The sequence below is a fragment of the Oncorhynchus keta genome, chromosome 6 (genome assembly GCF_023373465.1).
Source record: "Oncorhynchus keta strain PuntledgeMale-10-30-2019 chromosome 6, Oket_V2, whole genome shotgun sequence".
NCBI classification, from domain to species: domain Eukaryota; kingdom Metazoa; phylum Chordata; class Actinopteri; order Salmoniformes; family Salmonidae; genus Oncorhynchus; species Oncorhynchus keta.
The window spans coordinates 10,708,647-10,735,027 of record NC_068426.1 but is presented as its reverse complement, the minus strand read 5'-3'; the positions used below and the strand labels follow the sequence as shown (position 1 = coordinate 10,735,027).

Below are 26,381 nucleotides of genomic sequence, written 5' to 3'. Positions count from 1 at the left end.
TGGAGGTGTTGGGTCATTGTCCTGTTGAAAAACAAATGATAGTCCCACTAAGCGTAAACCAGATGGGATGGCGTATCGCTGCAGAATACTGTGGTAGCCATGATGGTTAAGTGTGCCTTGAATTCTAAATAAATCACTGACAGTGTCACCAGCAAACCACCATCACACCTCCTTCTCCTTGCTTCACGGTGGGAACCACACAAGCAGAGATCATCAGTTCACCTACTCTGCGTCTTACAAAGACATGGTGGTTGTAACCAAAAATCTCACATTTGGACTCAACAGACCAAAGGACAGATTTTCACCGGTCTAATGTCCATTGCTTGTGTTTATTGGCCCAAGCAAGTCTCTTAGTAATGTCCTTTAGTAGCAATTCGACCATCAAGTCTCTTAGTAATGTCCTTTAGTAGCAATTCGACCATCAAGTCTCTTAGTAATGTCCTTTAGTAGCAATTCGACCATGAAGGCCTGATTTACGCAGTCTCCTCTGAACAGTTGTTGAGATGTGTCTGTTACTTGAACTCTGTGAAGTATTTATTTGGGCTGCAAACTTAGGTTTTGTTTTAAAATCTTTAGTGTGCAACTTGAAGTGTTTACAGGAATGATGGATGTTAACCCTGGATTGCAAATGCTATATATTGGCCACTGAGAGGATTTGAAGCCACCTGTTGGCCATAATGACACCCCCCAGTAGGAGCAGTCCACCATAGGAATGAATGGAATTCTACGGTATTTCAATTAATTGTTTTAAGGACAAAATGACATGTATTGAAGTATTTTTGTTGTTGTAGTGAGGACAGTAACATTAGTAATCTTCAGAAATTATATATTAAGGAAAACGTTCATATTTTTATTTTGTATGTTTAGCTCACATAATATAATTTAAAAGTATGCATTAGTGTCTGTAATAGAACAAAGGTGGCAAAAATGAATGTAGACATTAATATATGCATTTCTAGAGCTTCCAAAATATTTTTTACAACGGTGAGTGAGTGCCAAAATGGACGCGCGGAGAATATTGATACATTTTTATTTAACCTTTATTTAACTAGGCATGTCAAGTATATATAAATCATTGGTTCGCAATCGCAGACAGCATCATATATTTTGGCACTGTTGTTTGTGTGAGTTTGTGAACTGTCTGTCGGGATGTGTAGTTACAATATAACAAACTACTGTAGCTACATTGTATCAATTAACGTGTGCCAACTATTACTGCTACGCGATTACGTCATGCACGCTCGCTCGTGGCCGCTCGTGGTACTGTGAGGAATTGTCCCAGCAGCACCCCTTCGCCTGCCTCCGCCCCACCAGTCATGCTACGGACAGGACCGCAACATTTTCAGCCAAACTACAAGGAAACATAAACACAAAGTCTCCAATTTCACTGAACATACCAAGTGGAACGATTCTTCTTCTAGACACATCTGGTGCTGCGACATTTCATTTGGTTAGCGGGTGTACGCATGGGAGTGATCCGGCAAAAGAAAAGGCAGAAGGTAAATCAGGCTATCGTTTTCATCCAGATTGTTCTTCGGTGCACTGTCTGCTGTGACTGGTACATTTACTGTCACTAAAGCTTTCCTATCGATTAAATAAATTACAGGAATGAAATACAAAATGATAATAATTGATAGCATTGAATATGTGAATAAGATACAAAACATGTTAGTCTAACTCTAACTCTATAATACTGTACATCTGGCCTTTGTAGCTGGCAACCTGGGTTGAACGTGTCATGAAGTCGGTATAGCACGCATACTGACTGAGTCATTCATTAGACTCGAAGCAGTCTGTACGATGCATCCAGGTAGCCTATTGAGGACGGAACGCCAAATTCAATGTACATTGACTGTGTGCCTGAGGTATAGAATGTTTGCAACACTTACACATATTTTGTTCCATGGTAATTATTAGTAGGGAGTAGAATACTTTGTTTTAAAAAAAAGCATACAGCCTACAATTTCAGGTAGGACCATAGTTATAGGCCACAGTTGGCTAAATCGTAGCTACGGAGTTATTGCATAGGTTATTATTATTACATAGTTATTACATAGGTTATTATTATGACATAGTTATTACATAGGTTATTATTATGACATAGTTATTGCATAGGTTATTATTATTACATAGTTATTACATAGGTTATTATTATTACATAGTTATTACATAGGTTATTATTATGACATAGTTATTACATAGGTTATTATTATGACATAGTTATTACATAGGTTATTATTATGACATAGTTATTGCATAGGTTATTATTATGACATAGTTATTACATAGGTTATTATTATGACATAGTTATTACATAGGTTATTATTATGACATAGTTATTACATAGGTTATTATTATGACATAGTTATTACATAGGTTATTATTATGACATAGTTATTACATAGGTTATTATTATGACATAGTTATTGCATAGGTTATTATTATGACATAGTTATTGCATAGGTTATTATTATGACATAGTTATTACATAGGTTATTATTATGACATAGTTATTACATAGGTTATTATTGGTCCGGTGTAAAGTCATATGTGCTCAAATGTTTTGTAGCTAATTAGCAAAATAAAAAAATATGTATCATGTAAATGCAAGAAATGAAAACATTTTGACAGTCAGCCTCAAATAATATTTGGTTATTTGGCCTACTGAAAAGCCCGACTATGTCCCAGCTAGGCCCACAGTTGTTTAACTCACCCATGTCATCTTGCACAACACAGATGCCCTATAATCAGTTCTGACCACTAGATCATATTATTTAAATTACATGTTGGCAACTGTGGGGTCATAGCTAACCCGTGGGATGAACCAGTGGTTTACAGTTGGCAGCTGCCCATTGCGCCATTGCTGAGGGACCATGAGGCTTTTCTAGGTCACCATCTATCTACTAACTAGCCACAAGACTCTCGACATACCAGTGTATCTGTCTGCCCTTACCAACGTGTGTGTGTGTGAGAGAGAGTGTGCATGCGTTTGAGTGTCTAACATAGGGTTGACTGCAATATTTTTTCCTGATTGTACGTGTCTCTTAACAGGTCTGCATGCTGTTAGTTGCTGCCGATCTGAGCTCTCCCTGACAAGGATCAGGTGAAACACAGACTTGTCCTCCAGGCATTTCATTGTGAACGTTCCAAGGGGAGATGAATCATGCTGTTTTTCTTCTTTCTTTTATTCCCCCAGAACAGCACAGCTTTATAACTTTGAATTCAGGATTGGTATGTGGATGTGGTGTTGTTGTATGCCACTCAAGCACTACATCTGCTGCCCTGGGTAGAGTTCTGCTGCAGCCCACTAAGAGGGTACTGCTCACTCTGAGTCAGATTCAGCATGCCCTCCACTCTGTCCATGTTATGGCTGGCCGGCTCTGGGAACCATGGAATAAAGGGAGAAAGCAGGACAGAGGCATATCGCCCAAGGTTCCTCTATGTCATCCAGCATCACGCAGATTACTGTTATGGCCTAGAGAGATTGTGTGGGCATTGGAACAGCGTTGGTGTTTGCTGTGTGTGTGTGTGTGTGTGTGTGTGTGTGTGTGTGTGTGTGTGTGTGTGTGTGTGTGTGTGTGTGTGTGTGTGTGTGTGTGTGTGTGTGTGTGTGTGTGTGTGTGTGTGTGTGTGTGTGTGTGTGTTTGCCAGCTAACAACGTCCACTTTGTCCCATAACTACATCATTAATTTTGTTTATTACATGCTATCATGCAACTATAATGAAATAATGGTTCCACATGAATTGGTCTGTTATTTGTGAATCTTTCCTAATGTATAGTTATTTCCCTCTCTACTCTAGAACTAGTTGTAATAGCAGTAGTGCTATAACATGCCCTAAGAACATAATCTGATATGATATTATCATAATATTCAAATTCCTCTGTTCTCTCTCTCCTCAGGTTGTATCCTATTCGTTAGTGGCAGCACGGGGGGAGGAGCCATGAGTGAAGGGGAGGGGCTCTTCCACAGCGTGCAGGTGGGTGACTCCACCTTCACTGTGCTGACCCGCTATCAGCAGCTCCGCGCTATCGGGTCTGGTGCCCAGGGCATTGTCTGGTGAGTGGGCATGGCACTGCCACACTGTTATTTAAACTCCTCACAATCATCCTGTTGTTGCATTGACTGTGAACATGATGAGTCATTCCTTCAATAGACGGTGGAATACTTTGGTTCCACAGTAATCAAGGTGTGGTGTCCTATTTTCACGGAAAACAGTGATAAAGCAGATGGCGTCTCCTTTCCTCCCACTCCTCTGTGTGTCTGTCTATGTAGCTCGGCCCTGGACAGTGTCCTTGGGGTCCCTGTGGCGGTGAAGAAACTGAGCCGGCCCTTCCAGAACCAGACCCACGCCAAGCGGGCCTATAGGGAGCTGGTGCTGCTCAAGTGCGTCAATCACAAAAATGTACGTCACTGTGGACATGCTCAGCTGTCCACGTATGTGGGTCTTTTAGACATCATCGTTATGGCAAATTCCTTTGTGTGTGACATCATCGGCTAACTATACTGTATGTGTGTGTATGAAATTATTGATTTAGTCTTATATCACCAAATGAGTGTCATATTTCTGTCTCCTGATATATTGTCTCTTCTCCTCTAGATTATTAGGCTCCTGAATGTCTTCACACCACAGAATTCACTGGAGGAGTTCCAGGATCTGTAAGTTGGCTGCAGGCTCATATTTTTTGCTTATCCTTCTATGGTAAGCATTATTCTCCTCATCACTGCTGCTGGGCTGCACTGCCTCTTTCCTATGAGGGGTCTGTTTGCTTGAGAGAGAGAGGATGCTATGTAATCACAAGCTTAGTAGTGACCTTCAAAGCGCATACACATTTTAACACATTATTATACATAAAAAAGATCTTCATGACCGTATTGCAGGAGACAAGAGGAAATAACTGAGAAATAACCTCAGAGTAATATATAGAGGGATACCTTAAAATGAAAGCTTAAATAGTTTTCAGGAATAAAAGAGATCATATTACGACTTGATTTATGTATATGTTATAAAACTCTAGATTTCAGTGGGCGGGGCTACATAATAGAGGAGTCGTGGTTGGCTGGACCAGATGTAAGTACTGGGATCTTATGAGTGGTTGTCCCATGAAGTTAGATAGAGGACTCTATATGGATATAGGCAGGTTTAGCATGGACATTGATGGGGAGTAGGGCTGACCTCATTTAGTCGACTGGTCGATTTTTTGGGTCGATAGGCTGTTTGTCGACCAAGATCTTTTTTCGTTGAGCACACGAGACACCTGTCTGATTTGCTCCTGTCTCAGTGTTCTAATCATGCAACGGTCCAAGAATAAGGGGAGTGTGGCTCAGATGCACAAGGCACATCTCTCTCCAGCCATTTTGTGTGTATTTGTTGTTTCATAACTTCATTATGAGCATTATTTGCTGTGTCTATCAATTCCCCATTACATATATCACCAGTAGTGGCCTAAATTTACTGTTAATTCCCATAATTTGTAATCTGCAATGTTTATTTGGTTATGGTAATTTCTGTTAGGCTAATGCATTCAACATGTTAAATTCAGCAGAAAAAGAAACGTCCCTTTTTCAGGACCCTGTCTTTCAAAGATAAATCGTAAAAATACAAATAACTTCACAGATCTTCATTGTAAAGGGTTTAAACACTGTTTCCCATGCTTGTTCAATGAACCATAAATCATTTATGAACATGCACCTGTGGAACGGTCATTAAGACACTAACAGCTTATAGACGGTAGGCAATTAAGGTCCCAGTTATGAAAACTTAGGACACTAAAGAGGCCTTTCTACTGACTCTGAAAAACACCAAAAGAAAGTTGCCCAGAGTCCCTGCTCATCGCTTGAATGTGCCTTAGGCATGCTGCTAGTAGTTATGAGGACTGCAGATGTGGCCAGGGCAATAAATTGCAATGTCCGTACTGTGAGACGCCTAAGACAGCGCTACACCGCTACAGGGAGACAGGATGGACAGCTGATCGTCCTCGCAGTGGCAGACCACGTGTAACAACACCTGCACAGGATCGGTACATCTGAACATCACACCTGCGGGACAGGTACAGGATGGCAACAACAACTGCCAACATCCCTCCATCAGTGTCAGACTGTCCGCAATAGGCTGAGAGAGGCTGGACTGAGGGCTTGTAGGCCTGTTGTAACCGGCAATAACTTCACCTATGGGCACAAACCCACCGTCGCTGGACCAGACAAGTCTGGCAAAAAGTGCTCTTCACTAATGAGTCGGATTCGCGTTTATCGTCGAAGGAATGAGCGTTACACCGAGTCCTGTACTCTGGAGCGGGATCGATTTGGAGGTGGACGGTCCGTCATGGTCTGGGGCGGTGTGTCACAGCATCATCAGACTAAGCTTGTTGTCATTGCAGACAATCTCAATGCTGTGCATTACAGGGAAGACATCCTCCTCCCTCATGTGGTACCCTTCCTGGAGGCTAATCCTGACATGACCCTCCATCATGACAATGCCACCAGTCATCGTTCTGTGCATGATTTCCTGCAAGACAGGAATGTCCGTGTTCTGCCATGGCCAGCGAAGAGCCCGGATCTCAATCCCATTGAGCACGTCTGGGACCTGTTGGATTGGAGGGTGAGGGCTAAGTACATTCCCCCCCAGAAATGTCCAGGGACTTGCAGGTGCCTTGGTGGAAGGGTGGGGTAACAACTTACAGCAATAACTGGCAACTCTGGTGCAATTCATGAGGAGGAGATGCACTGCAGTACTTAATGCAGCTGGTGGCCACACCAGATACCGACTGTTACTTCTGATTTTGACCCCCCCTTTATTCAGGGACACATTATTCCATTTCTGTTAGTCACATGTCTGTGGAACTTGTTCAGTTTATGTCTCAGTTGCTGAATCTTGTAATGTTCATCATACAAAATATTTACACGTTAAGTTTGCTGAAAAGAAATGCAGTTGACAGTGAGACGACAATTATTTTTTTGCTGAGTTTATTATTACAGTCATTTACCGTTCTCGTTGCAAAGCTCGCAACCTATGATGCGCTTGTGAGAAACACATTTTTGTTATTTACATCCCATTTAGGAGTTCTGTAAATGTATCCATTGTCTTTTGTTTGAAACGCTCCTGTCAATGTTGAGTAAGACACGCACCTGATTATGCATATGGAAGTAGGCCTAGACTACCTGGCCTGATTGGTCTGATTAGTATAATTCCAGTTCTCTCCAATTGGATAACCACTCGGCATGAAAGGGAAAAATGTAATGCTCTTATCCAGTGGAAACGTCATAAAAAACTTGTGTACTTCTTATTCCTTGCACAAACAGCCTACAGCTGTGTCTGGCCCGAACTCACTGGTGGGGGAAACACTGAGGGCCCAGAATATTTTATACAATGCTGCAAGCTTGCTAGCGTGAGTTTCGGGCTGACCAAGTTGATAGTTGATACATTGTTGTAAGTTCGTTGCAAACAGGCCATGCGTAGCCAATGTGATTTTTATTTTTATCAGGATATTTTCTACCTGCAGGCTTCAATGTTTTATTTGTTGGTTTTATGTAGGCTATTTTTTTTACTTGGTTGGCTATGGCAATAGAAATTACTTTTAGATTTGTATAATTTTAATTTAGATTGAAATAGGTTGTAGATTAACCACAGACAATGATTTTGAGATACAAATACTATTACAAATTAAATGAAACTGTTCCACAAAAATGTGCATATGCAAATCATAACTGGCACGCAGATCGGTAGAAATGGTAAGATAAATTGGCTCTCCAAATGGAAAAGGTTGCAGACCGCTGCTGTAGCCTGTTACTGGCAACTTCAGGAGCATAACTGCAGAATCTGCGAAGGCCAGCAGCTGCAGGAGGAGGGCCGGGAACAGGTTTTTTCAACTATCTTGATCTCTGGCTCCCTCTTGAGTCATTTGTGTATCTTAATTATTTAATCAAGCAGCGTGCTTGAAGCAAGTTCAGTAGATATACATAGGGTTGCACATTTTGGGGAATATTCAGTGGTGGAAACTTTCAGTGGGAATTAACCGAAATATATGCAAATTAATATTGATGCCATTTAAATTTAGATGTTTGTTGCATTGGATATATTTATCATATCATATGGAGACGGAAACATAAACCTTTTACCTTATCATAAGTAGACATAATTGCAAATGCTTCCAATAGAAATATTAAAAACGATTTATTTACGAATTTAACTTTAATAATTAAATGAGTTGACCCTTCACATGGGATGATTTCATTGAACAACAAAAGAAAGGGAATATTGAATGATCACCAATGATCCATCGCATCTCCCAAAAACATTATCAACATACATCTTTAAAATGATAGTCTAGAAAGTCAAGCTTTGGTTGTCTTCCTCTCAGGCTCCCATGTCTTCTCCCTGGACCTCCTCAATGTCCACACCACTTGAACATCAGACTGCCTCATCTTCACTGTCACTTTCCAACCTTGTTGAGGATGGCTCATTGTCAGGCTCAAAAAGCCTCAAATTTGCCCGGATGGCCACCAATTTTTTAACCCTCAAAAGCATCTCATTAGTGTGCAAGATCTTGAGAATCAGCTGCACATGTGATGGAAGAATGCACTGTGCATGCAGAAGGTTGCAATTCCATTGAATCAGGGATAGTTTAACCAAAATATGCCACAAGATCTAAAAATTGCTTTGTGTATCCCACAAAAAAAGGTTCACTGTTATAAGCAAACTTTTTTAATAAATATAAGCAAAATTCCCCATATTCCAAGGTTTAACTTCCCTTGGAAAATTTCCGGAAAGTTACCGACCCTTTGCAACCCTGCATATAGAGAAGTTTATTTTATTAAAACACATATGGTGTTTCTATATATGGACAAATGCACGTTTTACAATTTAGTTTAAATGATTGGTCGGGAAAAATGATTGGTCGACCATTAGGCACAGCCCTAATGGGGTGGTCTATCTAACTCTATGGGTGGTCCCCTCTGTCTGTTTGCCAGCTACCTGGTGATGGAGCTGATGGATGCCAGTCTGTGCCAGGTCATCCACATGGATCTGGACCATGAGAGGATGTCCTACCTGCTCTACCAGATCCTCTGTGGCATCAGACACCTGCACTCCGCTGGCATCATCCACAGGGTCAGTCATTGGCTGGTCATAAATTGTTGTGAATATGTGTTGTATGCAGATAATAACATAAGCCATGTCGACATCTACTGTACTTGCCTAATCATCATCCCTATCACCACCATCATTATCACCATCATCATCATAACCATCATTCACCACCATCATGACCATCATCACTACCATCACCACCACCACCACTATCATCACCACTATCATCACCACCATCATCATCACCATCAACACAACCGTCACCACCATCATAACATCACAATCAACACCACTGTCATCACCACCACGAACCATCATAACATCACCATCATAACCATCATCATCATCTTCATCACCACCATCATAAACATCACCACCACCACCATCATCATCACCACCATAACCTTCACCATCATCATAACATCAGCACCATCATCATCACCACCATCGTCATCACTACCATCATAATCACCATCATCACCTACACCATCATCACCACCATCATAACCATCATCAGCACCACCATCATAACCATCAATTTATTAACTGTGTTTGTATCTCCTCTAGGACCTGAAGCCCAGTAACATAGTGGTGAAGTCTGACTGTACTCTGAAGATCCTGGACTTTGGGCTGGCCAGAACAGCCTGTACTAACTTCATGATGACCCCTTACGTTGTTACCCGATACTACAGAGCACCAGAGGTCATCCTGGGCATGAAGTATAAAGAGAATGGTAAGAAATGCTCAAGGATATTACCTTCTATTCTTACTTCCCACCAACAGAATAAAACACTATTAGTTACTTGATTATAAATGTCTATCTTGCACTTGACCATCTATGGCTGTTCTCCTTTTACCAGCAGCAAGGGTCCACATATGACTGGTTATGGTGCTGTGTGAGGTGAATGTGTGTGATGTGTGTGTAACCTCTATGTTTGTTTTCCTCCAAGTGGACATCTGGTCAGTAGGATGCATCATGGGAGAGATGGTGAAGGGCAGTGTTATATTCCAGGGCACGGATCGTATCCTTACCCAGTTGATCTATAACTCCCTATATGCTGTCTTTACATCTATAATATTACCATTGTGTCTGTGGGTTTAAACTCTATTTGGTTCACTTTTAGAGACTTTGTATAATGTGTTTGCCAGGTTGACTTCCGCATGGCAAGGTCAGGCATTGAAACAACAACATCAGCTACTTCCTTAGCATACAGGCATTTCATTCACATTGATGAATTGATGGTCCGTACTAACTCGAAAAGTCTGGATCCTAATTGCTAAAGCCTCTTGCTACTTCTGTGTATGGTGCAATAATCAATATCCCATTTCCTATGTTCCTGAACCTCCCCCTGAGGTATAACTAGGTGTTTTGCATTAGTCCTGAACCAGCTCCGTATCAGACATTGACCAGTGGAACAAGGTGATTGAGGTTCTGGGCACGCCCCCCATGGAGTTTATGAACCGTTTGATGGAGACTGTGAGGAACTATGTGATGAACAAGCCCCAGTACCCAGGGGTCAGCTTCTCTCAACTCTTCCCTGACTGGGCCTTCCCAGCAGAGACAGAGCAGGATCAACTCAAGAGTAAGACTTATACCACCTACAGATGTCTACACACATTCTCTCTCTCGCGTTCGCTCTCTCGCTCTCTCTCACACTCTCCCTCTCGCTCGCTCTCTCTCGCTCTCTCACACTTTCTCTCACACTCTCTCGCTCTCTCTCACACTCTCCCTCTCGCTCTCTCACACTCTCTCTCACACTCTCTCGCTCTCTCTCACACTCTCCCTCTCGCTCTCTCACACTCTCTCTCACACTCTCTCTCACACTATCTCTCTCTCTTTTTATTGTTTAGCACCTTTCTATCTGATATGCTTCTGACTGAAATATGTTGACAGACATTGGCATATTTTCTGCCTTGTTATCGCTGCAGCCAGTCAAGCACGGGACCTGCTTTCCAAGATGCTGGTGATTGACCCAGAGAGCCGTATTTCAGTGGAGGATGCCCTGGATCACCCCTACATCCACATGTGGTACGACCCAGGAGAGGCTGATGCAGTGAGTCTGGCTGTAATATAATAATAAGATCACCTCTACATCCACATGTGGTACGACCCAGGAGAGGCTGATGCAGTGAGTCTGGCTGTAATATAATAATAAGATCACCTCTACATCCACATGTGGTACGACCCAGGAGAGGCTGATGCAGTGAGTCTGGCTGTAATATAATAATAAGATCACCTCTACATCCACATGTGGTACGACCCAGGAGAGGCTGATGCAGTGAGTCTGGCTGTAATATAATAATAAGATCACCTCTACATCCACATGTGGTACGACCCAGGAGAGGCTGATGCAGTGAGTCTGGCTGTAATATAATAATAAGATCACCCCTACATCCACATGTGGTACGACCCAGGAGAGGCTGATGCAGTGAGTCTGGCTGTAATATAATAATAACATAAGCCATTTAACAAATGATCAGGCAGTCATACATTTGTTATGGGTGGTTCCATAAGAGCGTCTGCTAAATGACTTAAATGTAATGATGTAAATGTTCCGGGAATCAAACCCAGTATTCCTGCTTGGCAAGAGCCTTGCTTTACCAACTGAGCTACAGCTAGGAAGGTGGAAGGTGTTCATCAATGAAAAGTTTAAATATTGAGAGAGTGAGAGACTATCCTAGCAATGTGATCTGAAGAACTGTAATACCCTAGCAACGTCATCTGAAGAACTGTAATACCCTATGTTTCCCCGAGTAGTGGCTGAACAAGGACATATTAATTATAAATCTAGCTGTTTTTCTATACATCTGCAGGACAGAAAGCTCAGGGGAGGTGGTGTGTGTCTCTTTGTTAACAACAGCTGGTGTGCCATATCTAATATTGAGGAAGTCTCAAGATTCTGCTTGCCTGAGTTAGAATACCTAATGATAAGCTGTAGAACACACTATTTCCCAAGAGAGTTTTCATCTACAGTTGAAGTGGGAAGTTTACATACACCTTAGCCAAGTACATTTCAACTCAGATTTTCACAATTCCTGACATTTAATCCTAGTAAAATTCCCTTTCTTAGGTCAGTTAGGAAAACCACTGTATTTTAAGAATGTGAAATGTCCGAATAATAGTAGATAGAATGATTTATGTCAGATTTGATTTCTTTCATCACATTCCCAGTGTGTAAAAAGTTTACATACAGTATTTGGTAGCATTGCCTTTAAAAATTGTTTAACTTTGGAACGCTACGTTTCGGGTAGCGTTCCACAAGCTTCCCACAATAAGTTGGGTGAATTTTGGCCCATTCCTCCTGACAGAGCTGGTGTAACTGAGTCAGGTTTGTAGTAAGGCCTCCGTGCTTGCACACGCTTTTTCAGTTCTGCCCACAAATTTTCTATGGGATGGAGGTCAGGGCTTTGTGATGGCCCCTCCAATACCTTGACTTTGTTGTCCTTAAGCCATTTTGCCACAACTTTGGAAGTATGCTTGGGGTCTTTGTCCATTTGGAAGACCCATTTGTGACCAAGCTTTAACTTCCGGACTGATGTCTTGAGATTTTGCCTCAATATATCCACATAATTTCCCTTCCTCATGACGCCATCTATTTTGTGAAGTGCACCAGTCCCTCCTGCAGCAAAGCAACCCGACAACATGATGCTGCCACCCCAGTGCTTCACGGTTGGGATGGTGTTCTTCGGCTTGCAAGTCTCCCCCTTTTTCCTCCAAACATAACAATGGTTATTATGGCCAATCAGTTCTATTTTTGTTTCATCAGACCAGAGGACATTTCTCCAGAAAGTACGATCTTTATCCCCATGTGCAGTTGCAAACAGTAGTCTGTCTTTTTTATGGTGGGTTTTGGAGCAATGTCTTCTTCCTTGCTGAGCAGTTTATCAGGTTATGTCGATATAGGACTCGTTTTACTGTGGATATAGATACTTTTGTCCCTGTTTCCTCCAGCATCTTCACAAGGTCCTTTGTTGTTATTCTGGGATTGATTTGCACTTTTTGCACCAAAGTACATTAATTTCTAGGAGACAGAACACACCTCCTTCCTGAGTGGTATGACGGCTGCGTGGTCCCATGGTGTTTATACTTGCGTACTATTGTTTGTACAGATGAACGTGGTACCTTCAGGCATTTGGAAATTGCCAAGGATGAACCAGACTTGTGGAGGTCTACAATTTTTTTTCTGAGGTCTTGGCTGATTTCTTTAGATTTTCCCATGATGTCAAGCAAAGAGTCACTGAGTTTGAAGGTAGGCCTTGAAATACATCCACAGGTACACCTCCAATTGACTCAAATTATGTAAATTAGCCTATCAGCAGCTTCTAAAGCCATGACATCATTTTCTGGAATTTTCCAAGCTGTTCAAAGGCACAGTCAACATAGTGTATGAGAACTTCTTACCCACTGGTATTGTGATGCAGTGAATTATAAGTGAAATAATCTTTCTGTAAACAATTGTTAGAAAAATTACTTGTGTCATGCACAAACTAGATGCCCTAACCGACTTGCCAAAACTATAGTTTGTTAACAAGAAATTTGTGGAGTGGTTGAAAAACAAGTTTTAATGACTCCAACCTAAGTGTATGTAAACTTCTGACTATTTTTTCCTGGCTGTCTATTTACGACCACAAACCGATGCTGGCAGTAAGACCGCACTCAACAAGCTGTATAGAGCCATAAGCAAACAATAAAATGCTCACCCAGAGGCAGCACTCCTAAGTGTCCTCTTTAATGCAGGAAAACTGAAATCCATTCTACCAGCATGTCAGCTGTGCAACTAGAGGAAAAAAACCTCTAGATGACCTCCATAAATGAAGCGGAAGCTAAACTACAGGAGTGTTTCGCTACAACAGACTGGGGTATGTTCCGGGATTCATATAATGGCATCGACGACATTGTGTCCGTACGTACATGTCCCAACCAGAAGCCATGGATTACAGGCGACATCCTGACTGAGCTAAAGGCTAGAGCTGCCACTTTCAAGGAGCAGGACACTAATCTGGACACTTGTAAGAAATCCCGCTATGCCCTCCAACAAACCATCAAACAAGCAAAGCGTCAATACAGGACCAAGATCAAATCCTACTACGCTGGCTCTGATGCCCATCGGATAGGGCAAATTATCACAGATTACAAAGGGAAACCCAGTCGCGAGCTGTCCAGTGACGAGACAAATACCTTATATGCTTGCTACGAGGCTAGCAACACTAAACCATGCATGAGAGCACCAGCTGACTTTGTGATCACGCTCTCCGTAGCCGATGTGAGGCAGTGTGGTGTCAGGACAACAACTCCTCCCTCAATGTCAGCAAGACAAAAGAGCTGATTGTGGACTACAGGGAATGGATGGACGAGCAGTGGAGCAGGTCGAGAGCTTCAAGTTTCTCGGTGTCCACATAACTAAGGATAGTATCATGGTCCACTCACACCAACACAGTCATGGGCACGACAATGCCTCTTCCCTTTCAGGAGGCTGAAAAGATTCGGCATGGGCCCTCCGATCCTCAAAATGTTATACAGCTGTACCATTGAGAGAATTTTGACTGACTGCATCATAGCTTGGTATGGCAACTGCTTGACATCCGACCACAAGGCGCAACAGAGGGTAGTGCATAGAATTACCTGCCATCTAAGACTTCCATACCAGTCGGTGTCAGAGGAAGGCCATAAAAATGGTAAAAGACTCCAGCCACCCAAGTCATAGACTGTTCCCTCTGCTACCACACAGCAAGCGGTACCGATTGACCAAGTCGGGAATCAACAGGACCCAAAACAGCTTTTACCCCCAAGCCATAAGACTGATAAATAGTTAGTCCGGGTAGCTATTGGTTAACTATTTAACTATCTGTATTGACCCACTTTGCACCAACACTTTAGACTCATCACATACGCTGCTGTTACTCTTTATTATCTATCCTGTTGCCTAGTCTCTTTATCCCTGCCTATAATGTACATATGTACCTCAATTACCTTGTACCCCTGCACATGGACTCTGTACTGGTACCCCGTGTATAAGTTATCATTACTCATTGTGTATTTATTCCTTGTGTTATTATTTGATATTTTTCTATTATTTTACAATTGAAAAAGTTCTCTGCTTTGTTGGGAAGCATGTCACTGTTAGTCTACGCCTGTTGTTTATGAAGCATGTCACTGTTAGTCTACGCCTGTTGTTTATGAAGCATGTCACTGTTAGTCTACGCCTGTTGTTTATGAAGCATGTCACTGTTAGTCTACGCCTGTTGTTTATGAAGCATGTCACTGTTAGTCTACGCCTGTTGTTTATGAAGCATGTGACAAGTACAGTTTGATTTTCTATTCCTCTGTTTGTGTCAACTCCTTGTAACACTCATTTGGGCTCACACGGTCCAACTGTCTATAACTGTCTGTGTATGCTGTGATTACGTCTGTAGCCACCACCACAGATATCTGATAAACAGCTGGAGGAGCGAGAACACAGCATTGAACAGTGGAAAGGTATGACAACTGTTTTGTTTGTATTTTACCGTATTGTCCCTTCCTCCACAGCCATTATAGAGCTTCTGCTACCTCTCTGTACAAGGATGGTTTATGTGTTTATGTTTTGGCAGCCCATAGCCTGCCTTCCATCAGCTCATAGCCTGCCTTCCATCAGCTCATAGCCTGCCTTCCATCAGCCCATAGCCTGCCTTCCATCAGCCCATAGCCTGCCTTCCATCAGCCCATAGCCTGCCTTCCGTCAGCCCATAGCCTGCCTTCCGTCAGCCCATAGCCTGCCTTCCGTCAGCCCATAGCCTGCCTTCCGTCAGCCCATAGCCTGCCTTCCGTCAGCCCATAGCCTGCCTTCCGTCAGCCCATAGCCTGCCTTCTGTCAGCCCATAGCCTGCCTTCCATCAGCCCATATCCTGCCCTCCGTCAGCCCATAGCCTGCCTTCCATCAGCCCATAGCTTGCCTTCAGTCAGCCCGTAGCCTTCCGTCAGTTCATAGCCTGCCTTCCATCAGCCCATAGCTTGCCTTCAGTCAGCCCGTAGCCTTCCGTCAGTCCATAGCCTGCCTTCCGTCAGTCCATAGCCTTCCGTCAGTCCATAGCCTTCCATCAGCCCATAGCCTGCCTTCCGTCAGCCCATAGCCTGCCTTCCATCAGCCCATAGCCTGCCTTCCGTCCGTCAGCCCATAGCCTGCCTTTCATCAGCCCATAGCCTGCCTTCCATCAGCCCATGGCCTGCTTTCCATCAGCCCATGGCCTGCTTTCCATCAGCCCATAACCTCCCTTCCGTCAGCCCATAATAGCCTGCCTTCCGTCAGCCCATAAACTGCCTTCCTTCAGCCCATAGCCTGCCTTCAGTCAGCCATAGCCTGCCTTCTGTCAGCCCATAGCCTTCTGTCAGCCCATAGCCTTCCGTCAGCCCATAGCCTGCCTTCCGTCAGCCCATAGCCTGCCTTCCGTCAGCCCATAGCTTGTCTTCAGTCAGCCCGTAGCCTTCCGTCAGTTCATAGCCTGCCTTCCATCAGCCCATAACTTGCCTTCAGTCAGCCCGTAGCCTTCCGTCAGTTCATAGCCTGCCTTCCATCAGCCCATAGCTTGCCTTCAGTCAGCCCATAGCCTTCCGTCAGTCCATATCCTGCCTTCCGTCAGTCCATAGCCTTCCATCAGTCCATAGCCTGCCTTCCGTCAGCCCATAGCCTTCCTTCAGCCCATAGCCTGCCTTCCGTCAGCCCATAGCCTGCCTTCCATCAGCCCATAACCTGCCTTCCGTCAGCCCATAGTCTGCCTTCCATCAGCCCATAGTCTCCCTTCATTCAGCCTATAGCCTTCCTCTCTTCAGCCCATAGCCTGTCTTCCGTCAGCCCATATCCTGCCCTCCGTCAGCCCATAGCCTGCTTTCCATCAGCCCATAGCCTGCCTTCCATCAGCCCATAGCTTGCCTTCAGTCAGCCCGTAGCCTTCCGTCAGTTCATAGCCTGCCTTCCATCAGCCCATAGCTTGCCTTCAGTCAGCCCGTAGCCTTCCGTCAGTCCATAGCCTGCCTTCCGTCAGTCCATAGCCTTCCGTCAGTCCATAGCCTTCCATCAGCCCATAGCCTGCCTTTCATCAGCCCATAGCCTGCCTTCCATCAGCCCATAGCCTGCCTTCCATCAGCCCATGGCCTGCTTTCCATCAGCCCATGGCCTGCTTTCCATCAGCCCATAACCTGCCTTCCGTCAGCCCATAATAGCCTGCCTTCCGTCAGCCCATAAACTGCCTTCCTTCAGCCCATAGCCTGCCTTCAGTCAGTCCATAGCCTGCCTTCTGTCAGCCCATAACCTGCCTTCCATCAGCCCATGGCCTGCTTTCCATCAGCCCATAACCTGCCTTCCGTCAGCCCATAATAGCCTGCCTTCCGTCAGCCCATAAACTGCCTTCCTTCAGCCCATAGCCTGCCTTCAGTCAGCCATAGCCTGCCTTCTGTCAGCCCATAGCCTTCTGTCAGCCCATAGCCTTCCGTCAGCCCATAGCCTGCCTTCCGTCAGCCCATAGCCTTCCGTCAGCCCATAGCCTGCCTTCCGTCAGCCCATAGCTTGTCTTCAGTCAGCCCGTAGCCTTCCGTCAGTTCATAGCCTGCCTTCCATCAGCCCATAACTTGCCTTCAGTCAGCCCGTAGCCTGCCTTCAGTCAGCCCGTAGCCTTCCGTCAGTTCATAGCCTGCCTTCCATCAGCCCATAGCTTGCCTTCAGTCAGCCCATAGCCTTCCGTCAGTCCATATCCTGCCTTCCGTCAGTCCATAGCCTTCCATCAGTCCATAGCCTGCCTTCCGTCAGCCCATAGCCTTCCTTCAGCCCATAGCCTGCCTTCCGTCAGCCCATAGCCTGCCTTCCATCAGCCCATAACCTGCCTTCCGTCAGCCCATAGTCTGCCTTCCATCAGCCCATAGTCTCCCTTCATTCAGCCTATAGCCTTCCTCTCTTCAGCCCATAGCCTGTCTTCCGTCAGCCCATATCCTGCCCTCCGTCAGCCCATAGCCTGCTTTCCATCAGCCCATAGCCTGCCTTCCATCAGCCCATAGCTTGCCTTCAGTCAGCCCGTAGCCTTCCGTCAGTTCATAGCCTGCCTTCCATCAGCCCATAGCTTGCCTTCAGTCAGCCCGTAGCCTTCCGTCAGTCCATAGCCTGCCTTCCGTCAGTCCATAGCCTTCCGTCAGTCCATAGCCTTCCATCAGCCCATAGCCTGCCTTTCATCAGCCCATAGCCTGCCTTCCATCAGCCCATAGCCTGCCTTCCATCAGCCCATGGCCTGCTTTCCATCAGCCCATGGCCTGCTTTCCATCAGCCCATAACCTGCCTTCCGTCAGCCCATAATAGCCTGCCTTCCGTCAGCCCATAAACTGCCTTCCTTCAGCCCATAGCCTGCCTTCCAGTCAGTCCATAGCCTGCCTTCTGTCAGCCCATAACCTGCCTTCCATCAGCCCATAGCCTGCCTTCCATCAGCCCATAGCCTGCCTTCCATCAGCCCATAGCCTGCCTTTCATCAATCCATAGCCTTCCGTCAGTCCATAGCCTGCCTTCCTTCAGCCCATAGCCTTCCATCAGCCCATAGCTTGCCTTCCATCAGCCCATAGCCTGCCTTCCATCAGCCCATAGCCTGCCTTCAGCCCATAGCCTGCCTTCCGTCAGCCCATAGCCTGCCTTCCATCAGCCCATAGCCTGCCTTCCGTCAGCCCATAGCCTGCCTTCCATCAGCCCATAGCCTGCCTTCCATCAGCCCATAGCCTGCCTTCCATCAGCCCATAGCCTGCTTTCCATCAGCCCATAACCTGCTCCATCAGTCCATAACCTGCCTTCCGTCAGCCCATAGCCTGCCTTCCTTCAGCCCAAGCCTGCCTTCCGTCAGCCCATAGCCTGCCTTCCTTCAGCCCATAGCCTGCCCTCCGTCAGCCCATAGCCTTCCGTCAGTCCATAGCCTGCCTTCCATCAGCCCATAGCTTGCCTCCCATCAGCCCATAGCCTGCCTTCCGTCAGCCCATAGCCTGCCTTCCATCAGCCCATAGCCTGCCTTCCGTCCGTCAGCCCATAGCCTTCCTCAGCCCATAGCCTGCCTTCCATCAGCCCATAGCCTGCCTTCCATCAGCCCATGGCCTGCTTTCCATCAGCCCATGGCCTGCTTTCCATCAGCCCATAACCTGCCTTCCGTCAGCCCATAAACCGCCTTCCTTCAGCCCATAGCCTGCCCATCAGCCCATAGCTGCCTTCCATCAGTCCATAGCCTGCCTTCCATCAGCCCATAGCCTTCCATCAGTCCATTGCCTTCCGTCAGCCCATAGCCTTCCATCAGTCCATAGCCTGCCTTCCGTCAGCCCATAGCCTTCCTTCCCATAGCCTGCCTTCCGTCAGCCCAGCCTTCCGTCAGTAGCCTGCCTTCCGTCAGCCCATAGCCTGCCTTAGCCTGCCTTCCATCAGCCCATAACCTGCCTTCCGTCAGCCCATAACCTGCCTTTCAGTCCATAGCCTGCCTTCCATCAGCCCATAACCTGCCTTCCGTCAGCCATAGCCTGCCTTTCATCAATCCATAGCCTTCCGTCAGCTCATAGCCTGCCTTCAGTCAGCCCATAGCCTGTCTTCCTTCAGCCTAGCCTGCCTTCCGTCAGCCCATAGCCTGCCTTTCATCAATCCATAGCCTTCCGTCAGTCCATAGCCTGCCTTCAGTCAGCCCATAGCCTGTCTTCTTCAGCCCATAGCCTTCCGCCCATTCCTTCCGTCAGCCCATAGCCTGCCTTCCTTCAGCCCAAGCCTGCCTTCCTTCAGCCCATAGCCTTCCATCAGCCCATAGCTTGCCTTCCATCAGCCCATAGCCTGCCTTCCATCAGCCCATAGCCTGCCTTCCATCAGCCCATAGCCTGCTTTCCATCAGCCCATAACCTTCCTTCCGTCAGCCCATAAACTGCCTTCCGTCAGTCCATAGCCTGTCTTCCATCAGCCCATAGCCTGCCTTCCGTCCGTCAGCCCATAGCCTGCCTTCCATCAGCCCATGGCCTGCCTTCCATCAGCCCATGGCCTGCTTTCCATCAGCCCATAACCTTCCTTCCGTCAGCCCATAAACTGCCTTCCGTCAGTCCATAGCCTGTCTTCCATCAGCCCATAGCCTGCCTTCCGTCAGCCCATAACCTGCCTACCGTCAGCCCATAACCTGCCTTCCGTCAGCCCATAACCTGCCTTCCGTCAGCCCATAGCCTGCCTTTCATCAATCCATAGCCTTCCGTCAGTCCATAGCCTGCCTTCAGTCAGCCCATAGCCTGTCTTCCTTCAGCCCATAGCCTGCCTTCCGTCAGTCCATAGCCTGCCTTCCTTCAGCCCAAGCCTGCCTTCCGTCAGTCCATAGCCTTCCATCAGCCCATAGCTTGCCTTCCATCAGCCCATAGCCTGCCTTCCGTCAGCCCATAGCCTGCCTTCCATCAGCCCATAGCCTGCCTTCCATCAGCCCATAGCCTGCTTTCCATCAGCCCATAACCTTCCTTCCGTCAGCCCATAAACTGCCTTCCGTCAGTCCATAGCCTGTCTTCCATCAGCCCATAGCCTGCCTTCCGTCAGCCCATAACCTGCCTACCTTCAGCCCATAACCTGCCTTCCTCAGCCCATAGCCTGCCTTTCATCAATCCATAGCCTTCCGTCAGTCCATAGCCTGCCTTCAGTCAGCCCATAGCCTGTCTTCCTTCAGCCCATAGCCTGCCTTCAGCCCATTTCCTTCAGCCCATAGCCTGCCTTCCTTCAGCCTATAGCCTTCCTTCAGTCAGCCCATGCCTTCCGTCAGCCCATAGCCTTCCATCAGTCCATAGCCTGCCTTCCGTCAGCCCATAGCCTTCCTTCAGTCCATAGCCTGCCTTCCGTCAGCCCATAGCCTTCCATCAGCCCATAGCCTTCCATCAGCCCATAGCCTGCCTTCCATCAGCCCACTGCCTTCCATCAGCCCATAGCCTGCCTTCTGTCAGCCCATAGCCTTCCATCAGCCCATAGCCTCCCATCAGCCCATAGCCTGCCTTCCATCAGCCCATAGCCTGCCTTCCGTCCGTCAGCCCATAGCCTGCCTTTCATCAGCCCATAGCCTGCCTTCCATCAGCCCATAGCCTGCCTTCCATCAGCCCATGGCCTGCCTTTCCATCAGCCCATGGCCTGCTTTCCATCAGCCCATAACCTGCCTTCCGTCAGCCCATAGCCTGCCTTCCTTCAGCCCAAGCCTGCCTGCAGTCAGCCCGTAGCCTTCTGTCAGCCCAAAGCCTTCCATCAGTCCATAGCCTGCCTTCCGTCAGCCCATAGCCTTCCATCAGTCCACAGCCTGCCTTCCGTCAGCCCATAGCCTTCCGTCAGTCCATAGCCTGCCTTCCGTCAGCCCATAGCCTTCCGTCAGTCCATAGCCTGCCTTCCGTCAGCCCATAGCCTTCCGTCAGTCCATAGCCTGCCTTCCGTCAGCCCATAGCCTTCCGTCAGTCCATAGCCTGCCTTCCATCAGCCCATAACCTGCCTTCCGTCAGCTCATAACCTGCCTTCCGTCAGCCCATAACCTGCCTTCCGTCAGCCCATAGTCTGCCTTCCATCAGCCCATAGCCTGCCATCCATAGCCCATAGCCTTCCGTCAGCCCATAGCCTTCCGTCAGCCCATAGTCTGCCTTCCATCAGCCCATAGCCTGCCATCCATAGCCTATAGCCTTCCGTCAGCCCATAGCCTTCCGTCAGTCCATAGCCTGCCTTCCTTCAGCCCATAGCCTGCCCTCCGTCAGCCCATAACCTGCCTTCCGTCAGCCCATAACCTGCCTTCCGTCAGCCCATAACCTGCCTTCCGTCAGCCCATAACCTGCCTTCCGTCAGCCCATAACCTGCCTTCCGTCAGCCCATAACCTGCCCTCCGTCAGCCCATAACCTGCCTTCCGTCAGCCCATAACCTGCCTTCCGTCAGCCCATAACCTGCCTTCCGTCAGCCCATAACCTGCCTTCCGTCAGCCCATAACCTGCCTTCCGTCAGCCCATAACCTGCCTTCCGTCAGCCCATAGTCTGCCCCATAACCTGCCTTCCGTCAGCTCATAGCCTGCCTTCCGTCAGCCCATAACCTGCCTTCCGTCAGCCCATAACCTGCCTTCCGTCAGCCCATAACCTGCCTTCCGTCAGCCCATAACCTGCCTTCCGTCAGCCCATAACCTGCCTTCCGTCAGCCCATAACCTGCCTTCCGTCAGCTCATAACCTGCCTTCCGTCAGCTCATAACCTGCCTTCCGTCAGCCCATAACCTGCCTTCCGTCAGCCCATAACCTGCCTTCCGTCAGCCCATAACCTGCCTTCCGTCAGCCCATAACCTGCCTTCCGTCAGCCCATAACCTGCCTTCCGTCAGCCCATAGCCTGCCTTCCTTCAGCCCAAGCCTGTCTTCCTTCAGCCCATAGCCTGCCTTCCGTCAGCCTATAGCCTTCCTTCAGCCCATAGCCTTCCGTCAGTCCATAGCCTGCCTTCAGTCAGCCCATAGCCTGTCTTCCTTCAGCCCATAGCCTTCCTTCAGCCCATAGCCTTCCGTCAGTCCATAGCCTGCCTTCAGTCAGCCCATAGCCTTCCTTCAGCCCATAGCCTTCCTTCAGCCCATAGCCTTCCTTCAGTCAGCCCATAGCCTTCCTTCAGTCAGCCCATAGTTTGCCTTCAGTCAGCCCATAGTTTGCCTTCAGTCAGCCCATAGTTTGCCTTCAGTCAGCCCATAGTTTGCCTTCAGTCAGCCCATAGTTTGCCTTCAGTCAGCCCATTGTTTGCCTTCAGTCAGCCCATAGTTTGTCTTCAGTCAGCCCATAGCCTTCCTTTAGTCAGCCCATAGTTTGCCTTCAGTCAGCCCATAGTTTGCCTTCAGTCAGCCCATAGCCTTCCTTCCATCTCTGTGAGTCAAGGACACCTTTCATTTAATTTCTTCCAGAGCTGATCTATGACGAGTTGATGGACTGGGAGGAGAGGAACCAGAATGGAGTAATGAAGGAGGACTGTGCAGGTGAATGACCATGGATACTGTGTGCTTCTGACACGTTTTTAAAGTATATCTCCCTGTTGCTGAGGGGCTTTAGAAATGACATTTACAGGATACCTTCCCCAATGTTCACTGTTGGTGAGATCCTCTTGGTCCTTATAATCCTTACTCACTTTCTCTAAGCCCAAAAATGAAGACAAATGTTTTTGTTCTCAAGAGAAGGTCAGGGTGTGAGTCACACTGCCATATGTCTTGATGATGTCATACTGTGTATCACTTCATGGGCCCTTATCTCTCTCTCTCTCTCTCTCTCTCTTTCTCTCACTCTCTTTCTCTCTTTCTCTCACTCTCTCACTGTCTTTTTCTCTCTCTCTCACTGTCTTTCTCTCTCTCTCTCTCTCTCTTTCTTTCTCTCTCACTGTCTTTTTCTCTCTCTCTCTCTCTCTCTCACTGTCTCTCTCTCTCTCTCTCTCTCTCTCTCTCTCTCTCTCTCTCTCTCTCTCTCTCTCTCTCTCTCTCTCTCTCTCTCTCTCTCTCTCTCTCTCTCTCTCTCTCTCTCTCTCTCTCTCTCTCTCTCTCTCTCTCTCTCTCTCTCTCTGTCTCTCTCTCTCTGTGCTGTAGATGAAGTGGTGAACCACAGTGCTACAGCTTCCCAGTCATCCTCTACGAGTGACTTCTCCTCAATGTCCACTGAGCAGACCTTGGCCTCTGACACCGACAGCAGCTGTGTTGACACCCTCACAGGGGCGCTAGAGGAGTGACAGTGAACCTCTTTCCACCCCGGCATCTGTTTTTTTTCTTCAATCATCACTAACTATCCATCTTCTTAGGTAGCACTTTTCACATTACTTTATACTGTCATTCAATCATTCAACCGCTTTTCTTTTTTAAACTGAGAATGATTCCGGTTTAAATTGAACTCTCTCTGTCACTCTTTCCCTATCTCTGTTGTAAATAGTCCATTCATACTGTACCATGGTTCAAATAAGTCATGCACCTCTAGACTTGTTGTCCAAGCCAAGAGCACACACTGTTCAATGTGTAGTTTGACCACCTACAGTTTCAGTGTAAAGTACTGTATATGCATTAAACTAGGGCTAGGCTATAATGTCTTATGACTGTTTTGTCATCAGAAATATCCAATGATGAACAAAAGACACTGCTGCATGTTACTACAAATGAATACTTGACTACACATAGAAACAGCTGTGATGCAAGATCTTCATGTATTTCCATCCAGAGGACATTAGCCTCCTCTGTGTGAAGAAACAGTACTTGGCTCTGGTCCGGGTCTTTCCTAATGAGGGTAAAGAGTGATACATTTTATGCATGTTATGTGTGTTTATGTACATAAGTATCTATCTATACTGTATGCTGTGTGTTTAAATGTATTGATTGTTGTGATGCTGAGACTGGGTTTTACAGCTGATCCAAATATGCCGAGGCATACAAACTGTACAAAATACATCCATTTATTTTGGAACAAACTATTGTTAAAATGCAATGGGAAACATGTCATAAATTTGTTGATGTTTGAAAGATGTATTATAATGAAACTGAATGGGGAAAAAAGGTGAATGGTGGATACTTTGCACTTTCTAGACAATTTCAGCTTAAAGTCATTCCAAGAAAAATATTGATTAAAAGAGGGATACAATCATGCATTCAGTTCTTTTTCAGATTTCTTTCTAAAAATTGTATAACTATCCAAAGTCCCCCTAAACACAAGCAAGTGTGTCATCTTCCCATCAGTCTTGAGTCTGCATTTTCTTTCCTTTTCTGTGCAATCTCTGTCCTCCAGATACCCTCTCATTCTCAATCCTTCAATGGGCAATGTTGAATCTAGCCTCTAATGCTTTACTGTGTGTTGATTGACTTCATAGCGATACGTCTGTTTGTGGAACCTCTAGAACCTCAGTGTGGTGACAGGAGAAATGTTCCAGGGTTAATCAAAGACAGGTCTCATCACTGATAGGTAGCTTTCTTTCGTTGTGTTCTTTTCCACCCCATTACTGGTGTCCAGAGCCGTCTCAATGCTGGACCATTAACTGACAGGTTGTTTGATACGGTGCGTCATGTAAGTTTGAGAGTACAGTGGACATTCTCCCTGGGACATGAAAATCAACACTGGCGAGACCCACATTGACTTAGGAATCGTGATAATTCTGGACTGTGATGTCCTGAGAAAGAGCCTTGTGATACCAGACCGACAGATCCATGCTAATGTCTTTGCCTCAGTCCTGCTGGGGACAGACTGGACTGGAGCTGTGTTCATTGTGGCAGTCTGCTGGGGACAAACTGGACTAGAGCTGTGTTCATGGTGGCAGTCTGCTGGGGACAAACTGGACTGGAGCTGTGTTCATGGTGGCAGTCTGCTGGGGACAAACTGGACTAGAGCTGTGTTCATGGTGGCAGTCTGCTGGGGACAAACTGGACTGGAGCTGTGTTCATGGTGGCAGTCTGCTGGGGACAAACTGGACTGGAGCTGTGTTCATGGTGGCAGTCTGCTGGGGACAAACTGGACTGGAGCTGTGTTCATGGTGGCAGTCTGCTGGGGACAAACTGGACTGGAGCTGTGTTCATGGTGGCAGTCTGCTGGGGACAAACTGGACTAGAGCTGTGTTCATGGTGGCAGTCTGCTGGGGACAAACTGGACTGGAGCTGTGTTCATGGTGGCAGTCTGCTGGGGACAAACTGGACTAGAGCTGTGTTCATGGTGGCAGTCTGCTGGGGACAAACTGGACTGGAGCTGTGTTCATGGTGGCAGTCTGCTGGGGACAAACTGGACTGGAGCTGTGTTCATTTTGGCAGTCTGCTGGGGACAAACTGGACTGAGCTGTGTTCATGGTGGCAGTCTGCTGGGGACAAACTGGACTAAAGCTGTGTTCATGGTGGCAGTCTGCTGGGGACAAACTGGAAACTGTTTATTTTTTCTGCTGAAATAAATAAATATATCTGGAAAGATATCAGGTCAACTGCTGGGGACAAACTGGACTGGAATGGTGGCAGTCTGCCCCACAAACTGGACTGGAGCTGTGTTCTCTGCTGGGGACAAACTGGACTGGAGCTGTTTTCATGAGTCTGCTGGGGAAAATGGACTAAGCTGTGTTCATGGTGGCAGTCTGCTGGGGACAAACTGGACTGGGGCTGTGTTCATGGTGGCAGTCTGCTGGGGACAAACTGGAAGCTGTGTTCATGGTGGCCCTCAGAAAGTATTCAAATTCAATTTTGTTATGTTACAGCCTCAAAATGAGATGAAATTTAGTTGGACATGAGTCCTTATTCTAAAATGGATTATTGTAAGGTCCCAATCAGTGATGTTGGTAAGAGAAAGATGCATAAATCTACACACAA

At 46.6% G+C, this 26,381-nt stretch overlaps 1 protein-coding gene across 1 annotated transcript; it reads left to right on the top strand.

The window, feature by feature from the left end:
* Nucleotides 1-1,268: 1,268 nt before the first annotated feature.
* mapk9 (mitogen-activated protein kinase 9) lies at nt 1,269-24,689 on the top strand. Its single transcript, XM_052520612.1, has 12 exons — nt 1,269-1,499; nt 3,902-4,058; nt 4,275-4,404; nt 4,600-4,658; nt 8,967-9,105; nt 9,652-9,817; nt 10,035-10,106; nt 10,485-10,667; nt 11,014-11,138; nt 15,499-15,562; nt 22,980-23,051; nt 23,649-24,689. Exons 2-12 carry the CDS (start codon nt 3,943-3,945, stop codon nt 23,786-23,788), a joined length of 1,266 nt encoding a protein of 421 aa, XP_052376572.1. The 5' UTR covers nt 1,269-1,499; nt 3,902-3,942; the 3' UTR covers nt 23,789-24,689.
* The last annotated feature ends 1,692 nt before the right edge of the window (nt 24,690-26,381 follow it).